The sequence below is a fragment of the Malaya genurostris genome, chromosome 2 (genome assembly GCF_030247185.1).
Source record: "Malaya genurostris strain Urasoe2022 chromosome 2, Malgen_1.1, whole genome shotgun sequence".
Taxonomy (NCBI): Eukaryota; Metazoa; Arthropoda; class Insecta; order Diptera; family Culicidae; genus Malaya; species Malaya genurostris.
The window spans coordinates 46,389,191-46,407,571 of NC_080571.1; the positions used below are offsets into that span (position 1 = coordinate 46,389,191).

Below are 18,381 nucleotides of genomic sequence, written 5' to 3' on the forward strand. Positions count from 1 at the left end.
GAATGGCTTCAATTGCACTCAGACTATCTATGAAGAGAAAATAATGGTTTGGATATAATGTGACGATTACACTCAAACTGTAATAAACTGCTGCTAACTCTGCTATATAAACAGATGCAGGTTCTTGAAGCCTAAATGAAGCCGAAACATTATTGTTGAATATACCAAACCCAGTAGCCACGAGAGTAGGTGTTCCGGGATTCAACGCACTTCGCGCTGCATGGATGTGTCGAAAAATAAAGTTGAGTCAGGGACATTTAGAATCCTGTCATGGATAGGAATATATCTTGAAGGGTCGATTTCCTTGTTTGAGATTGAAGCTCGACTAGCCTTTCGAAGTTATCAATATCCAGGGGATTCAGTACCTCACATCTTATAAGCAGTCGCGATGAAAGCTCCCAAAAGCGATCTTTCAATGGAAGAACTCTCGCCAGAACTTCAAGACTCATTGTATGTGTCGAATGCATGCAGCCTAAGGCAATTCGCAAACAACGATACTGAATTTGCTCAAGTTTGATAATATGTGAGTGTTGTAAACTTTTCCGTAGTTCGGTTTTCCGCAACTCGACTGCAAATATACTTTTATTGTATCTAATTAATAATGAAATGAAATCAACTTACAAATTAGTTTCCTAACCATCAAATAAATCCAAAGAGAACCACGTGTTTATACAATGAATATCTATATACTGCTCATAGAATTATTCCGTTAGCAAACATCCTTTTCATTTAATAAACGTACTTACGTATCCGTACTATTTGGATTTAAGTATACATTTTCTTTAGGCTTTTCCAATTAGCTGTGATAACTGTCTGTGATTTTAGGTTATTTAATAGAAATACATAAATTCAGTTAGTATTATTAATCAATTCATCGAATAAAATAAACAACCTTGAACTGTAATCGTCTACAGTTAATTACGTAGAATAATCTTTAAATCAAAGAACTGCTTTGAATTGGAAATACAATTAACCTTTAGATTAAATCAGAACAGACGGCTTAACTAGTTTCTAACTTTCTTCTTCTTTATCTTATATGACCTGTCACCATAACTGGATATGACGCATTGCGTCGATATCTTTTCACGTCGATATAATTTGCTCGATCAAAAGGGCCTATCGCCTTTATTCCGCAACACCCCGACCCGTAATACCTTATTCTGTAATGGTCTTACTTCCTTCTATGATGTCAAGCAGGGCTACTTTGATCGCTGGTCGTTGATATACGCCTGAAGAAGTCTGGACGTCCACTTTTCTTACTTGTCCATCCTTTCCGGGATAAACCTTGACAACGCGACCTCGCAACCAACCATTACGTACTGCTTCGTCTACAATGACCACCGGATCCCCTTCCTGAAGCGGACGCACGTCATTGAACCACTTTGTTCTGCGCGCTATGGTGGGCAGGTAACCCTTAATCCAACCCTTCCAAAACTGGTTGAGCAGATGTTGCATCAGTCTCCAGTTGACTCGCAGTTTTCAGTTTAAATAATCTTTATTTTCATTTTTTTTGTTTACAAAGAGACATGAATTTGGTTTTTAAGTGATTTAGGGTTGCCTTTACATCTTTGATAATGTTTACATTTTTGTTTTGTTTGTGAGTGATGAATTGATTGGCTTTACTTAATGATTACCGTTTCTAACGGAATTTTGGTTGTTGGAGTTGTTGACTCGCAGCGGTACATACCAGTTGACTCGCAGCGGTACTTCTTCCTTTATGGATATTCTTGTAGATACGTTGGCACCACTCGAACTCATGAGTAAAAAGTGATTTGGTGTCACGGTTTCATCAGATGGATCTTCTATTGGTACAAAAGTCAGAGGGTGCGAGTTGACTATCATCTCAGCTTCCGATAAAAAGGTCATCAATTCTTCGTCGTTCGAGTGATGTTTATGATGAAGAGATTTCAACGCATCTTTGATCGAACGTACCTTTCTCTCCCACACACCGCCCATGTGAGGGGAGGAAGGAGGGTTAAATAACCACTCAGTTTCCGCGTTGGTAAACACTGGGGCTAGTTTCCTATTGAAAGCTTTGATTTCGTCTGCAAGTTCGCGAGAAGCTCCCCGAAAATTTGTTCCATTGTCGCTATAAATTTGCTGCGGAGCTCCTCTGAGAGCCACGAAACGACGAATTGCCATTTTACAGGAATCAGCTGACAAAGTATGTACTACTTCCACATGCACGGCGCGAATAGTTAAACACGTAAAGAGTGCCACCCATCGTTTTTCATTAATGCGTCCACGCTTTATGATCAGCGGTCCAAAATAATCCAAGCCCGTAAATGTGAACGGGCGAACGTACGGGGTAATTCTCGTGTGCGGCAATGCAGCCATCTTAGGTTCTGTCGGCCTCACCCGATAGACTTTGCACCACATGCACTGTTTTACGACCTTTTTCACTACGAATCGAAGCTTGGGTATGTAATACCGTTGACGCAGCTCGTTTACGACGATAGCTTCGTTAGCGTGTTCATAACGTTGATGGTATTTAAGGATCAGCAGATTCGTGACGTGGGATTCTTTAGGAACGATTACCGGATTCTTAAAATCGAAGGAATAGTAAGCCGCAGTAATATTGATCCGACTTTGCATACGAACTACACCTTTTTCGTCTAGAAATGGTGACAGCTTTCCGATTGGACTACTTATTTTCAAGGGCTGCTTCTCGCTATTGGGTCTATCAACGTTCTTGTGAAGAATTTTGATTTCTTCGAAATACTCTTGCTTTTGAATTATTCGCCACAAGCTTGCTTCAGCGGCAACAAAATCTGTTTGATTTAAGGTGACGAATCCATTACTTGTCAATCGTTTTTGTTTTATTTGACAACAATGTATAAAATGGTAAATATAGGCAAGTTTTTTTAACAAGTCATCCCATCGCGAAAACTTTGAAAATTGTATGACTGAATCACAAACTGCTGCATGGTGATGCATCACTCTGACTTCTTGCGGTGGGCCTGAAAATCTGGACGGTTGACGTGGCCACTCACACTCCGGTCGAAGTTGAAATGCTGGCCCACAGAACCACGGGTCTCTCGGGTCGAAACAAGGCCCGTTTCCCCATTTGGTACCTTTGTCTGCAGGATTCAGGTTCGATGGGATATACTTCCATTCTTTTATACTGGTTTCCGTCTGAATTTCTGCCACTCGGAAGGCTACAAATTGCCGGTATTTCCGTGGGTCTGCTCTTAGCCAAGAGAGAACTGTTGTTGAATCAGTCCACAGGTAACGTTTCTGGATTGGTATCGAATGATGCTCTTGAATACTTTTGGCAAGTCTTACACCAAGCACACCGGCACATAATTCGTTGCGTGGTATAGACTGAGGTTTCAAAGGAGTCACTTTCGTCTTGGCAGCTACTAGAGCGCAGCGGGGTACACCGTCGTCAACAATCCTGAAGTAAGCTGCGGCACAATAGGCTAACAAGCTCGCATCAACAAAAACGTGCAGCTCCAGTGTTTCGTAGCTGCTTAACTTGTAGTTCGGAAAGTAGCATCTGGGAATTTGAACTTTCGACAGATTTTGATTCAAACTCACCCAGCGCTGCCAACTTTCGAAATTTTCCATTTTTATTGGGTCATCCCAATCTACACCGGATCTCCAAACGTCCTGTATTAATATTTTTCCGTGTACTGTGTAGTTAGCTACGATGCCGAGCGGATCAAAATGGCTCAACACAACCCTGAGAACCTGCCTCTTGGTGGGTACGACGTTACCAGATAATAACGGTAGAAGATCTTCGCGGAACTGTGTGGCGAATACGAATAAATCCTCCTTTGGTTTCCATGACATTCCAAGCACTCGCTCTGCTAACGTTGACTTCTCTATTGAAAAACGTTTCGCTGTTTCTAAGACGTCAACCCCGACCCGTCGGAGAACTTCCTGAGAATTTGACTGCCAGTTCCGTATCTCAAATCCCGCTTTATCGAAAACGTATCGCACATCTTTTATGATTCGCACTATTTCATCTACCGTATCTCGGCTATCCAGAAAGTCATCAACGTAAGTGTTATTAATGATAGCCGATGAGGCTTCAGGGTACAGCTTTTCGAACTCTTTCGCGTTAGTGTTTTTTACATGTTGCGCCAGACATGGCGAACACGATGCACCAAAGATAACAACGTCCATGACATAAACTGTTGGTGCTTGATCCGGCTTTGGGCGGAAGAGAAACCTTTGCGCCTGTCGGTCTTCTTTCCTAACCAATAACTGGTGAAACATTTGCCGAACATCTCCTACTGCAGCGTACTGCCGTTGGCGGAACTGAAACATAACCTTTAGCAGCGGAGTCAACAAATCTGGTCCAGCTAACAATACTGAGTTCAGAGATACATCTCCCACTCGTGCTGCAGCGTCCCACACGATACGCAATTTTTCCGGCTTGCGAGGATTAGAAACAATACCAAGTGGTAAATACCAAACGAGATAGTTTTCCGAATTACGCAACTCGTTCTCTGTTGCTTTGTGGGCATAACCTCGCTGCAGATACTCGTCAATTTGCTCTAAGATTTTCGATTTCAGGCTTTGATCTTTACAGATTTTTTTCTCCAAGCAAACTAAACGACGCGTGGCCATTGCGTAACTATCTGGTAGGTCAATAGTATCACTCTTCCATAGCAACCCACATTCGAATCTTCCTGATTCAGTACGCTTAGTAGTATCGAACAAGATCTGCTTGGCACGTCGTTCTTCTGGCGATTCCAGCGAAATCAGAGGTTTTACACCCACGGTTTCAACATCAAAATATTGGTTGACAAGATTATGGAGCAAAAAATCTGTAGTGCCATCGCACATATGAAGCGATACATGATGGGTTTGCTGTGTTTCTTTTTGTTCGCCACCAAAAATCGTCCAACCAAGGCGTGTTTTAGCTGCAACAGGTTCACGATAATGCCTTTCACGTTTGTCTAAAGTCATGATCAGTTTCGCATTATCCAAACCAATAAGAATCCGAGGTATTGCATTCGAATAACTACTAACTGGAAGCCTCTTCAGGTGATCAAATCTGTTGGCTAGATAATCGTAATCCGAACTTTGATGAGGAAGGTCAAGGCGAGGAACCGTGCGAACACCTGAAATAGTGTATTGCTGAGAACGAGTGCCCGAAATGCTCACTTGAACCTCACGTGAGGTCGACTCCTTTCTTGTCACACTTCCTGTCCACTGGATGCATAGTGGAGTGACATTTCCATTCAACTCCAGCTCTTCAGCGATTTCTTCTTCCATCAACGTAAGATTAGATCCGTCGTCCAAAAATGCGAAGGTTGAAATAGACTTTCCTTTATGTGACAGAATGACAGGAATTACTTTAAAGAGAATATTTTCCTGATTAGAGCAGTGAGCGGAAATAACACCAGTGGAAACTGTTCGTTGAACTGAGCGAATTGGCTTTGTATGTAACAGACTATTATGATACTCTTTACAACCATCGATTTCACACAACTGTTTGGATCTACACGGCCACTTACCGTGACTTCCCAAACAATGTTGACAAAGCTTCAAACGTTCCACCAGTTCTCTTCTTTGATCTAGGCTTAAATTCTTAAATTTATCGCAGTTCCGCAGTTTGTGATCATTCTCATTACACGCTGCACATGATTTCGAGGTGGCGTTTTTAGTTTTAGTTTGGTGTTCTTTTCTCGAATGTATCTCAATTTCATCATTCTGTCCGAAAGAATGTGCGCTCACGAAACCACCTTTTTCCTTCTTGCTCCGACGACCTTCGTCATGACTGCAGTCTGGCAGCAAGACCTTACAAGCAGCAGTTCTGATAGCCGTAACGTATTCACTAAATGCCTTCAGCGATACTTCCGGTATTTTCTGGGTATGTAGCCCCCATTCCAACCGTAAATTTGGTGGTAGTTTTCCTACTAATTCCGATAGTAACATGGGGTTTGCCAAATGGTCGTGTAGTTTGGCACCTTCGATGTAAATCACCAGGTTTTTTACCTCCCTTCCGAAATTTATAAGTGTATCAAGTTTGTTGATATTTGGAGGAGGAGCATGACGAATCTTTACTAGGAGGCAATGAACCAATTGTTCAGGCCGCCCGCATTCATCTCGCAATGTTTGAATTATTTCGGGGATCGCTGCTGGTAGAGTTAAAATGCTCTGAACCTTTTCTCTTGCACTTCCCACTAAGGATTTTTGTAATCTAGCTAGATTCTCGTCTTGCTGAATTCCACACATCATTGTAGTAGACTCAAACGCATAAATAAACAGTGGCCACTCAAGCGGGTCACCCGAGAACTTTGGTAAGTCACGCGACACTACTTGACGTGCTGCCCATTGCTGTGCATTCAGAACTCCTTCAGTCGCCGATGTACAGTGATTATTAGATGATTGTCCCATATTTGATTGCCTATCAGGGCGTCCTTGTTCGCTCTGAAGCGGTTCAGCGCTTGCTGTCGCACTTGTCCGAGGACGTGATGCATTTGATTCTTCCATATTCGGTGCTCCACTTGCGAACCATCTCAAATAGTTCGACGGTGTATATGGGTGCACGGGAATTGAAGCCATGAAAGGAGTTTGCTGTTGACTGTTACCAAAACTCAAGTTTTCATTCACGGGCCAATGTGTAGAATAGAATGGCGGTACAAACGATGCTCCCGCTTGGTTTCCTTTAGGATGCGAAATAATATTTCCTCGTCGCAAGTCAAATAGTTGTGGCGTCACTGTTTGCTGTTTACCAAATGCATCGAATTGACTTCGTTCGCCGGAATCATTCTGAACAGGAACTTGACTTTCCATTATAAAGGGTGATTTTTTAAGAGCTTGAGAACTTTTTTAAACAATAAAACGCATAAAATTTGCAAAATCTCATCGGTTCTTTATTTTAAACGTTAGATTGGTACATGACATTTACTTTTTGAAGATAATTTCATTTAAATGTTGACCGCGGCTGCGTCTTAGGTGGTCCATTCGGAAAGTCCAATGTTGGGCAACTTTTTCGAGCATTTCGGCCGGAATAGCCCGAATTTCTTCGGAAATGTTGTCTTCCAAAGCTGGAATAGTTACTGGCTTATTTCTGTAGACTTTAGACTTGACGTAGCCCCACAAAAAATAGTCTAAAGGCGTCAAATCGCATGATCTTGGTGGCCAACTTACCGGTCCATTTCTTGAGATGAATTGTTCTCCGAAGTTTTCCCTCAAAATGGCCATAAAATCGCGAGCTGTGTGGCATGTAGCGCCATCTTGTTGAAACCACATGTCTACCAAGTTCAGTTCTTCCATTTTTGGCAACAAAAAGTTTGTTAGCATCGAACGATAGCGATCGCCATTCACTGTAACGTTGCGTCCAACAGCATCTTTGAAAAAATACGGTCCAATGATTCCACCAGCGTACAAACCACACCAAACAGTGCATTTTTCGGGATGCATGGGCAGTTCTTGAACGGCTTCTGGTTGCTCTTCACTCCAAATGCGGCAATTTTGCTTATTTACGTAGCCATTCAACCAGAAATGAGCCTCATCGCTGAACAAAATTTGTCGATAAAAAAGCGGATTTTCCGAATGGACCACCTAAGACGCAGCCGCGGTCAACATTTAAATGAAATTATCTTCAAAAAGTAAATGTCATGTACCAATCTAACGTTTAAAATAAAGAACCGATGAGATTTTGCAAATTTTATGCGTTTTATTGTTTAAAAAAGTTCTCAAGCTCTTAAAAAATCACCCTTTAGGTTCCGCGCCTAATTGCGTGCCTTCTGGTGGTAATGACGGCATAAACGATGTTCCCGATTGGTTTCCTCTAGGTTGCGTAAAATAACTGCTGTTTCGATTTCCAAATTGCTGTTGTACTGTTCGCTGTTTACATAATATATCCAATTGATTCCGCTCACCGGAATCAGTCCGAACAGGAACTTGACTTTCCATTATAGGTTCCGCGCCTAACTGCGAGCCTTCTCGTGGACCTGACTGACTCGTCGGTGGGATGTGCTGCTTAGACGGACCTGATGGATGTTGTTTCTGTTGATCTAGACGGACGGCATTATGCTGCGATGCTGGAAACAGTCGTGTAGACGAGTTTGAATTAACAGTGTTGATTACTTGCGATGGAAATTTACTGTATGCTGAACCAGAAATGGGAATCGGTGGAACGTGCGTTTTTGTTGACATTCTATTGAATTCAACCACGGCTTTCTTGGTTGACGTGGACGGAACTACACTACAACGAATACCTGTGGATATCGACTGGACTGGCGTTATTACACTTTTGTTTTTATCTGCTTGTACTATATTCCCTATAGAAATAACGGGTGTCGATGCTTTTGCATCCGCGTTTGGATTTACTGCCATTGTGCTTCCAGACTGATCAATCCAGGTTTTTATTTCAGTTCTGTGACTGTGACTACTTTTACAGCTGATTCGGCTTGATGTACTGGTTCTTAGTCGCATTTCTGTATGAATCTCGGCTTCCAGTTGGTGCTTCTCAGCTAAATAAGCTCGTTCCCTTTCCGCTTGTTGTAATAACAGACGATCATCGAGTGTTTTCGCTTCTTTGAGCTGCCTCAATCGTAAACGAGCACTTGAGGTAGTCGAGCAGATTGACACTGTTGAATTACGGTCGTCATCTCGACTTGAACAATAACCACAACGCCATGGTTTGTTGCAGATGGAAGCCTGTACTCCTGCACACGTGAAGTGAAACCACTTTTCACAACAGTCACAAGCGACCATATCTTCGGCATGATCCGGTCGGTTGCAGACCTTGCAGCTGCCTGTAGGATGGTCTTCGGACGTACTCATAACGAAAGGGATCTCTTCAGATTATAATTTTCGAGAATGTTGTAAACTTTTCCGTAGTTCGGTTTTCCGCAACTCGACTGCAAATATACTTTTATTGTATCTAATTAATAATGAAATGAAATCAACTTACAAATTAGTTTCCTAACCATCAAATAAATCCAAAGAGAACCACGTGTTTATACAATGAATATCTATATACTGCTCATAGAATTATTCCGTTAGCAAACATCCTTTTCATTTAATAAACGTACTTACGTATCCGTACTATTTAGATTTAAGTATACATTTTCTTTAGGCTTTTCCAATTAGCTGTGATAACTGTCTGTGATTTTAGGTTATTTAATAGAAATACATAAATTCAGTTAGTATTATTAATCAATTCATCGAATAAAATAAACAACCTTGAACTGTAATCGTCTACAGTTAATTACGTAGAATAATCTTTAAATCAAAGAACTGCTTTGAATTGGAAATACAATTAACCTTTAGATTAAATCAGAACAGACGGCTTAACTAGTTTCTAACTTTCTTCTTCTTTATCTTATATGACCTGTCACCATAACTGGATATGACGCATTGCGTCGATATCTTTTCACGTCGATATAATTTGCTCGATCAAAAGGGCCTATCGCCTTTATTCCGCAACAGTGAGTTTGCAGCGGAACGAAAACAAACGCATCCATATTCCATCACTGAAAGTATCGTTGTTTGATATAATTTTATTAGATCTTGCGGATGAGCACCCCACCAAGATCCTGTTACTGTTCGAAGAAAATTTACTCTTTGTTGGTATTTAGTAATCAGAAACCTAATGTGTCCTCCCCACGTGCATTTGGAATCAAACCACACCCCAAGGTATTTGAAAATCAAAACCTGTTGGATCATTCTTCCCATCATATGAAGCTGAAGCTGCGCGGGATCATGCTTTCTTGAAAAGACGACCAGCTCTGTTTTCTCCGCAGAGAATTCGATACCCAGATGAACAGCCCAAACGGACAAGTTATCTATGGTATCTTGCATTTTTTTGCAGGGTAACAGCTCACGTAAAAATTATAGAGAAGCGGACTGAGGCATGAGCCTTGCGGGAGACCCATGTAGCTAATTCTGAATGTTGACAAGTCGCCATTTGAAAAGTGCATGCGTTTCTCTGACAAAAGGTTGTGCAAATAATTATTTATAACCGCTGGAAGTCCATGTTGGTGGAGCTTATCTGAAAGAGCATCAATGGAAACTGAATCAAATGCTCCTTTAATGTCTAAAAATACAGATGCCATTTGTTGTTTTTGAGTGAAGGCAATTTGGATGTCAGATGAAAATAATGCAAGGCAATCATTCGTCCCTTTATTTCTACGGAAGCCAAACTGAGTATCTGACAACAAGCCGTTCGTCTCGACCTAAGTGTCGAGACGTCGTAGAATAATTTTTTCGAACAATTTTCTGATGCAGGACGACATTGCAATGAGTATGAGTTTTGATTGGAAGCTGGTTTCCCCGGCTTTTGAATGGCGATAACTTTCACTTGCCTCCAGTCAGGTGGGACAATATTTTGCTCAAGAAACTTGTTCAACAATTCTAACAAACGTCTTTTTGCAAGGTCGAACAGATTCTTCACCAAGTTGAATTTATTTCTGTCCAACCCAGGAGCGTTATTGACATGGTTGCTATTAAAAATTCCATCATTGAAAAGGGGCTATCGATGGAACCATTAAACTTTGCTTCATTTAGAATTGAAACAAGCTTTTGTTCATATTGTGGCGCACCTGGTGGACGGATTAGGAAGTTCTTGGCGCCCACTTGTCGGGAATTTTGCGTCGACTCCGGGAAGGAATCAAGTCGTATCGAGCTAGCAAACAGAAAAATCTGACCACAAAACAATATAGTGTGGTCAAAATTCGTGCTCGGAAACTATATGACCAGGTGCTAACCAAGTTCGACGGGTGTCTTCTGATGGTCGATGAAACCTATGTCAAGGCTGACTTTGGGCAAATCCCAGGTCACAAAATTTAACGTGGCAACGGCTCGAGGGATGTTTCAGCCAAATTGAAATTTGTTTTTACCAACAAATTTGCCAGAAAATTTATGATATTGCAGGGCATTTGCAGCTGTGGCAAAAAAACGAAAGTTTTCGTTCATTCGATCCCACGACCATCCCGTAATGTTTTGGCCAGATTTGGCAAGCTGTCATTACAGCAGAGTCGTTCAAGAATGGTATGCAGAGAAAGGAGTCCAGTTTGTTACGGAAAACCTTAACGCACCCAACTGCCTCAGTTTTGCCCTATTAAGAAATACTGGGCAATCATGAAGAGGAGACTCAAGGTAAAGGGAAAGGTTGTCGAAGAATTCCTCCTCCTCGTTTTAAAAACGTCTTGAAAATATGTTGTTTCGCGTGTTTAGCAACTGAGCACTCTTTGTACAAATGATAGTCGGAAGAGGCCGAGTATGGTGAAAACGGCGGGTGAAGTAGCGGTTCCCAGGTATCGGAGGTCGGATCCAAAAAGTTCAGCGGCTCCAGAACTTTTTTGGATTCGACCTCCGATACCGGAATATCAGAGTGTTTAGTGTAAAACCTTTAATTTTATGAGTGTTTTGGCATAAGGTGTGCAAAATAATAATGCGTTTCAAATGATGTCTCTGCAAACAGTTGAAGTTCTCGCCAAGTAAAGGGCGGTTACTGTTAGAGTGGATTCGTCACTTTGGTATTTTTTTGTCGTGAATACGACTTACTTTACTATGGGGCGCCTTTTCAAAATTAGCCATATGGAAGAATGGGCAGAACCTAATCGTGAATATCTCGACTTGTATTAATGGCAGCAACATAATTCTTTCACTATTTCATCAAAAATATGATCAGGAATTTAGGATAATATTTTGAACAGTGTGAGATAACCACAAACAGCTCAAAAATTAAGTTTTCTGGAAATTTTAAAACAACTCGGAAAACTCTTTCGCTTGGGTTTTTCGTGCAAGGACGACAATTTGGGGTAGTCAGGCACATATCTTCAACTGAACGTTATAAAAGGGAACCGTGGTCATTTCTTCTTGTGCGTTGGATGGAAGCAGACGTCGGGGCGAGAAGACGCATTTAAACAGCGGCCTCGGAGAACGCACCTTCTGCATGGTAAAAAAAACCTCAAATGCTCAGGTCGTAGTTCTCATTTGTCTTCCGGTGGTCAAGGCGAGAAGACGCATTAAGGAGCAAGACTCTTTGCAAGGTCGTTTACAATGGAGAGAAAGAAAACGAAAAACGAAAAGTGGACAACATTATATAAAATCAGCCGTTCTACTTGCTCTAAATGTTATTTAAAGAACTATTAAGATTACTTGTTTGCAAATCGAAGGTAAAAATCATCAGTTTAGAGAAAATCCAAAATAATTTGGTTTGCTTCGTGTACTTTTCGCTGTGCGAAAATCGTTCGAAACAAATGTTCCGAATTGTGCTAAATATCGTCAAGAATTCCACAATTTGATCCTTCTAAAAGGCAGAAATGAATCCTGTACCTTGATAGATTCTTTCAATGAAATATGCAAATCCGAAATGAGATAATCGACGTCCAAAGTTTCACAATTCACACAATTGATCAGCTATCAATTCGAATTCGAAAGTAGAGGAAAATTGTGTCAGATTTATTCGTATTCACGACATCCAGTTATGTCTCTGACATTACACACCCGTACTTTTTATTCAACAATTTCCCCAGATTTAGCTCCCAGCGATTGTTGTGGTTACATGTAATCGGTTTGCGGTGGGTGTGAGCTTGAAATGCAAATAAATCTAGATTTAACCTATTCATGATGATTGGAAAAAACAAACTTCCTAAAAAACTTGCGTTACTTAGCGCACATGACTGACATTTCTTTATTTTTACGTTTCGTCTTCGACTATTCAATGCATATCAGTTTTTTGTTGACCGGCTACGCTGCTCAACATAAACCGTTAAGCAAATATAAAGTTATCCCTCTTTGAGATACCTAAGTTGTACTGAAGTACAGGGCCCCAGGCACTGATTAATCAAAGATAAACGGCACAAATGTCCATCGTTAAGACTAAAGCATATTTGAATCTAAGGAGAAATCGTGGGGAACAAATATTGGAACGCCGTTGGAATAATGGAATTCTTCTTCATGAAAAATACAAACTTGAATAAAATCGAAGTTTGAAAACAGTATTGTTTTCTTGGTCCGATCAAAAACCTTTGACAAAATATTACCCTTTTCTGCGATCCATTCGGTGGAATGACCCGAATCGGCTGAGAAATCTTTTGAAAAAGAATACTCAAATTCAACATAAGCTTTACTGTTACAAATAATTATCTAAATTTTGAAATAAATTTTCCGTTTCGTCTTCGACCCATCAGTACATTTGCAGTTTATGGTGAACTGTCAATGCCACCTTGCGGTTCAATATGAACTACTAAACAGACGTGAAGTTAATGCTAATTGCAAAATACTTTTGCTTTTTGTTCCGAAGTGCAATGCAGTTCAACATAAACTGCTTATGCCTTGATGGGTCGAAGACGAAACAAGAAAAAATCTGAGGAAAAGTAATAATATCGATAATTTGTTCAAAGTAATTCAATCTGTAGGTGTTCAAAATTTGACCGATTTTCGTACGGTTACATTTTTCGTATTTTGAAATTTATTTTTATTCATACGTCCTTGTGAATCAAAGTTAAACTGGAACAGTTATTTTTTCTCGCGTTATTTGATTTCCATCTAACAGCGCACTGATTAAAACTTGTTCTGCAACGGAATCACGTTTCGATCTGCTGTACCCGAAATTGATTTAGTTCCGTAATTTATTTTCCTTACACGATTTTCGATACCCCCAAAATAAATCTTTTCGGCTGTGCGTGATAAATTTAATCATAGTTTATTTTTTCAAACACACGTGTTGTATCGAGTATTGCGTGGGCAGCGAACAGCCGTGGTCCAAACCGGACATTCCCCTCCCGTCGCACTGTACCACCAAGCTGGTGTGCAGTCATTAATCAACCGTCTCGGACACGGCTGGTGTCGGAACTGACAGGCAACCAGGTGATGGCTTTATTTAAGAAGCACTCTCGGCAACGATTGAAGGATATCGATTTATTCGACATCATCCACCCAAGTGAAAAATTCAACCCAACCCAAGAATCATCTCTGCAGGGGAGGAGGATGGAGGACCTGAAGGATTGAGTGATTGATTGCGACCGATTTTCCCACCTCTAGTTTAAAATTAATTACTGATCGAATGCAGTAAATTAGACGGCGTTGGGTTGTTGGGCTGCAATGCGGGAGAAAATTTTAAATAATACAATGAGGTTTGCTCCGGTTTACTGGTGGCACTGAACTGCAGGGAAAATCTGCGGTAGCACCAAGTGCAGCACCGACATTGGCGATATGCATTCTCACGAAGCTGAAGTCATAAAGCTGCCCGCTAAAATAGTCATTAGGGGCAAACGAGTGCAATTAGGATTTCATGTGGTGATAATTGTCTCATTTGTGGTCCGCTAATTGGGAAACTGGCGCTGGAATATCCTTGGTTCGGGCGACAGAGAAAGAGAGAGAGACAGAGAATTAAAGGTTTTACTGAGATCACAATGAGTCGGAATCTTTACTAAGTTCCAACATAAACTAAAACAGTAGTTAATTTAATCACCACAAGTTAGGCGCAGTTAGGTAATTCCGTTGTTGGTAGCTCCGCTTGCAGGTACGGTAATTTATGGAAGTTTCAAATACCCAGAAGCAGGCATGGAAGATTGATAATGAGCTTTACAGTCGTTTTAAAAGTGAGACACAGTGAAGCAAAGTTCGTTGCGGAACTTGACCTTCTAAGGTTTTTGTAGAGTACTTCCAGAACTGTGTATGTAGTAGGTCGTCACACTTCGTATACTTCGCTTAAAATGATTCATTTTTCATTGAAATTTTAAAAAAAGGGCGAATGATTTTTTCGTTTGTACTTTTATTCATATCACAGAAGCTGTACACGATGAACTGGTTGCACCTGGGAATAAATATTAATGTGGTACTGTGAAAATTAGTACAAAAAGGCGGGAGGGTAATGTCAGAGACATAAGTGGATGACGTGGATACGAATAAAACAGACATGCTTAAATTGAATTAGTAAATACTGTCCCAGAAAGTATGGACACACTTTGATTTCGCTGTAAATAATTCATAAGTGTTAGATATTCAAATTTTATTCGATATACTGATAATATTAGACTACAAAAACATAATATTATTCTCAACATTTGCTACTTAGCCATTGTAGACTAGCTGGTGCACCTTCTTGCGAAGGTTCCTCATTAAATTCCGTACAGACTTCTTGGCGACAAGTTTTGACACTTTTTTCCAATCTTTTTCGAACTGTTGAATGGTTTCGACTGTCGAGACATGTTTCCTGAGATGTGCCTTCGTTAATACCCAAAATTCCTCAATTGGTCGAAATTGTGGGCAATTTGGTGGATTCATGTCTTTTGGGACGAAAGTGACATTTTTGGTAGTATACCATTCTACCGTTCATATCGAGTAGTGGCAAGAAGCGAGATCTGGCCAGAAAACAACAGGATCCTTGTGGCTTTGAATCATGGGTAGAAGTCGTTTTTGTAAACATTCCTTGATGTATATTTCACTGTTCATTGAAGCAGTGGTGAAGAAGGGTTTCGAAATCTTACCGCAGCTACAAATTGCTTGCCAGACCATAGCTTTCTTAACAAATTTTTCGACTTCGATCGATGTCTCGGACTGGTTTAACACTTGCCCTTCTCGCACCGTATAATATTGTGGTCCCGGCAAGGATTTGTAATCAAGTTTCACGTAGGTTTCGTCGTCCATGATTATGCAGTTCAAATTTCCAGTAAGAATCGTATTGTACAGCTTTCGAACCCTCGGCCTGATCGATGCTTCTTGTTTCGGACTACGTTTTGGTTGTTTCTGCTTCTTATAGGCTCGAAGATTCAAACATTCTTTAGCACGAAGAACATTTGACTTCGAAGTGCCCACTTTTTTGGCCACATCCCGAACTGAAACCTCCTTCTTTTGCTCGAATGCCTTCAGTATACGTTCATCCAACTGAGGGTTAGCAGGACCTTTTTTTTACCCATTTTCGGTTTATCCTCCTCACCGAACTTCCTGATTGCATTTCGCACGGCTTTTTCACTTTCTCCTTCCATTTTTGCTATCTTTCTCAGTGACAGTCCGCGTTCTGTGCTCCATTTGTACACAATTTTTCGGTTTTTGGTTGCGTCCATACTTTCTGGGACAGTCTTTATGAGAATGCAGTGGCGTCTCGTCCTTATGTGTACCTCGTGCACTGGTCAAATTGGGGGAACATGAGTTACTGCACAGATTCAAGAAAGAAGGAAGTACTCAGCTCAGCTACAAGATTTGTTGTTTTCTCTATCACGTTTGACTCTGTCAGAACTTGTATGCACACTTTCAGCAGAGGCTTCAGTGGCTTATGCTTATGGCAGTTGAAAACAAATTGCTGTCTCCAGAGATGCTAGGTTCACGGATTAATCTAGGTTTCATAGACAGATTTTCAAAGTGACACAGACTTCTGAAATTAATCACAGACCGACAATGAGCCTCTGAAAGTCTTCAAATTACTAGGAAAAACAAAGTGTCATACAGAGCGTTTAAAATTGGGATAAGTAGTGCACAATCCGTAAACTTTGTCACGAGACGCCACTGTGAGAATGGCATCATTACACCGCTAGGGGAATTAAAAAAGGTTTTTATGGATTAAAAACAGTAAATAATCCGAGTATCAAAAATTATGTTTGCGAAAACCTTCTGGAACTTTTGGAACTCTGAGAAAACGAACAAAATTCGTTCAACTAACCGTGTAACCGTCCTCAATTGCCCGTCTGCTAGCAAAAGTGAATGCAAGTCGGACATCATCCCGGTCCGGAAGTACCAGAAATATTGATCAATAACTTCAAAACGGAACTTACTTCACACGCCTCAGCAATGACTAAGCTCAATCAGTAGAGCGGTTCCATGAAAACTGTCTTGTTCAAAGCTTGTATCTAGAGGACATTTATTCCGACGTATCTCTTTGACACACAGCAGTAAAACTGTTTTTAACGTACTAATTGAGTTCACGTAATTTTAATGTGATGGCAAGGTGACTAATTAACCCCTAGTCGAATAAATTGAATGTTCAAATTTTTACGAATGAGCGAATCGCAAACTACACATCGAATTGAATTATGTCAGCACAAATTCAGTAGTGCACCAGACATAATGTTTCGATCCCAAACATAACTCAAACCGTTGCGGTCCAAACGGGTTCATCCCTTCCGGGTCCTGGATGTCATCTGATGCAAAATTAATTGAAATAATCTTACACCCGCCATCGCCTGCAAATTGCGTAAATCCGCTTAAATATGTGTGTGGCAAAAGGATTCAATCAGGCACACTGCAAAAACGGTCCACCAGGTGGGATCAGTCGGATTTGATTAAAAGGCCATTATGAAACATTCAAGCTTGACACGGTGCGACAGAGTATTCCGTTTATCACACTAAACGACAACACACATTTAGCTGGAATCAGAAATTTTTGCTATCAAACGAGTACGGATTTGGCTTGTTTCTATGATCTCTCGCCGTACAGTTAGTTTGTTTAGTTGATAGATTTTTTTTTAATTTGTATAACAAAACAAAATTAAAAACCGTTTCATGCTCAGATTAAAACTGGAGACTTATCATCCCTCTCACATATTCTGGGGCACACATCTCCGCTTGATTTCGTCGTCTGTATGGGCGTCAAAGAGTCCCGCCAGAATCCTGTATCCATAGCAATATTGTTCACATAATCATCGTCTGGAAATGGAAAGAACGAAAACTGCAGCCCCAGATTCTAGCAGCCGCCTTGAGTTGGGAAATTATTAGATATTCATGAAAATTTAAATTCATTCACCAATTCCGACCGAACGGAGTTGGAAACTGCTGTCCTACCACCGTTCCCCGGCTGCTGCGGTGCAACATGGCAACACCTGGGATTTTCGCAAAAGCTGAAATTAAACTGCTGAGAACACGATCAGCAGCTTCCATCCGGTGTATGATTATTATGCGGGTGTGCTTGCGTGTGATGACGAACGGCGACGGTGGTAGCAACAGGGTATGAAAATTGAATGTGCTTCAACAGCCAAGGCTTCTCGTGCCCCGTACCGAGAGAGGTTTCGTAATCCTGGCTAAGCATGGAACGGAACGGCAATAAGTGAGATTATTCGTCAAGTGGAAGATGACTTACCACTTGAGCGCTGCAAACGAGTCTTCGCAGAGAGCGCCGTTCTCCTTCCGAACTTTGGTGCTTGTTTTCGAAGGTTTAATTAACTTTCCAACGCGATGAACAAACCGATTCCGTTGGAAACGTTGATGCCGAGTGGCGTTTGATGCACCGTTTTGTACTGTCTCGTTTTTCTTCAAAGTTGTTTGAAGTCAGTTATTAAATTTGACATAACGTTTCTTAGAAAATCTCTATTTAGACCCGCCAATTCTATTAAATAAGGAAAATGTAGGAGGTCGTAGTGTTACCAACCAACTTTTCCGTATTAATTAATATATAAACTTTATATTGGGAAATCAACTTACTCGACCATAACCATGCGTATTTCTTCCGCAATATAGAATAGCGCTTCCATT

The 18,381-nt window shown here is 40.9% G+C and overlaps 2 protein-coding genes across 4 annotated transcripts in view; one reads left to right on the forward strand and one right to left on the reverse strand.

The window, feature by feature from the left end:
- The window catches only part of LOC131427288 (furin-like protease 1), a 664,527-nt gene that overhangs the window by 218,671 nt on the left and 427,475 nt on the right, over positions 1-18,381 (forward strand). The window lies entirely within an intron of this gene.
- LOC131428608 (uncharacterized) lies at positions 7,675-8,751 on the reverse strand. The gene is made up of 2 exons (XM_058592653.1): positions 8,070-8,751; positions 7,675-8,006 (listed from the first exon to the last, which is right to left on the reverse strand). Exons 1-2 carry the CDS (start codon positions 8,749-8,751, stop codon positions 7,675-7,677), a joined length of 1,014 nt encoding a protein of 337 aa, XP_058448636.1.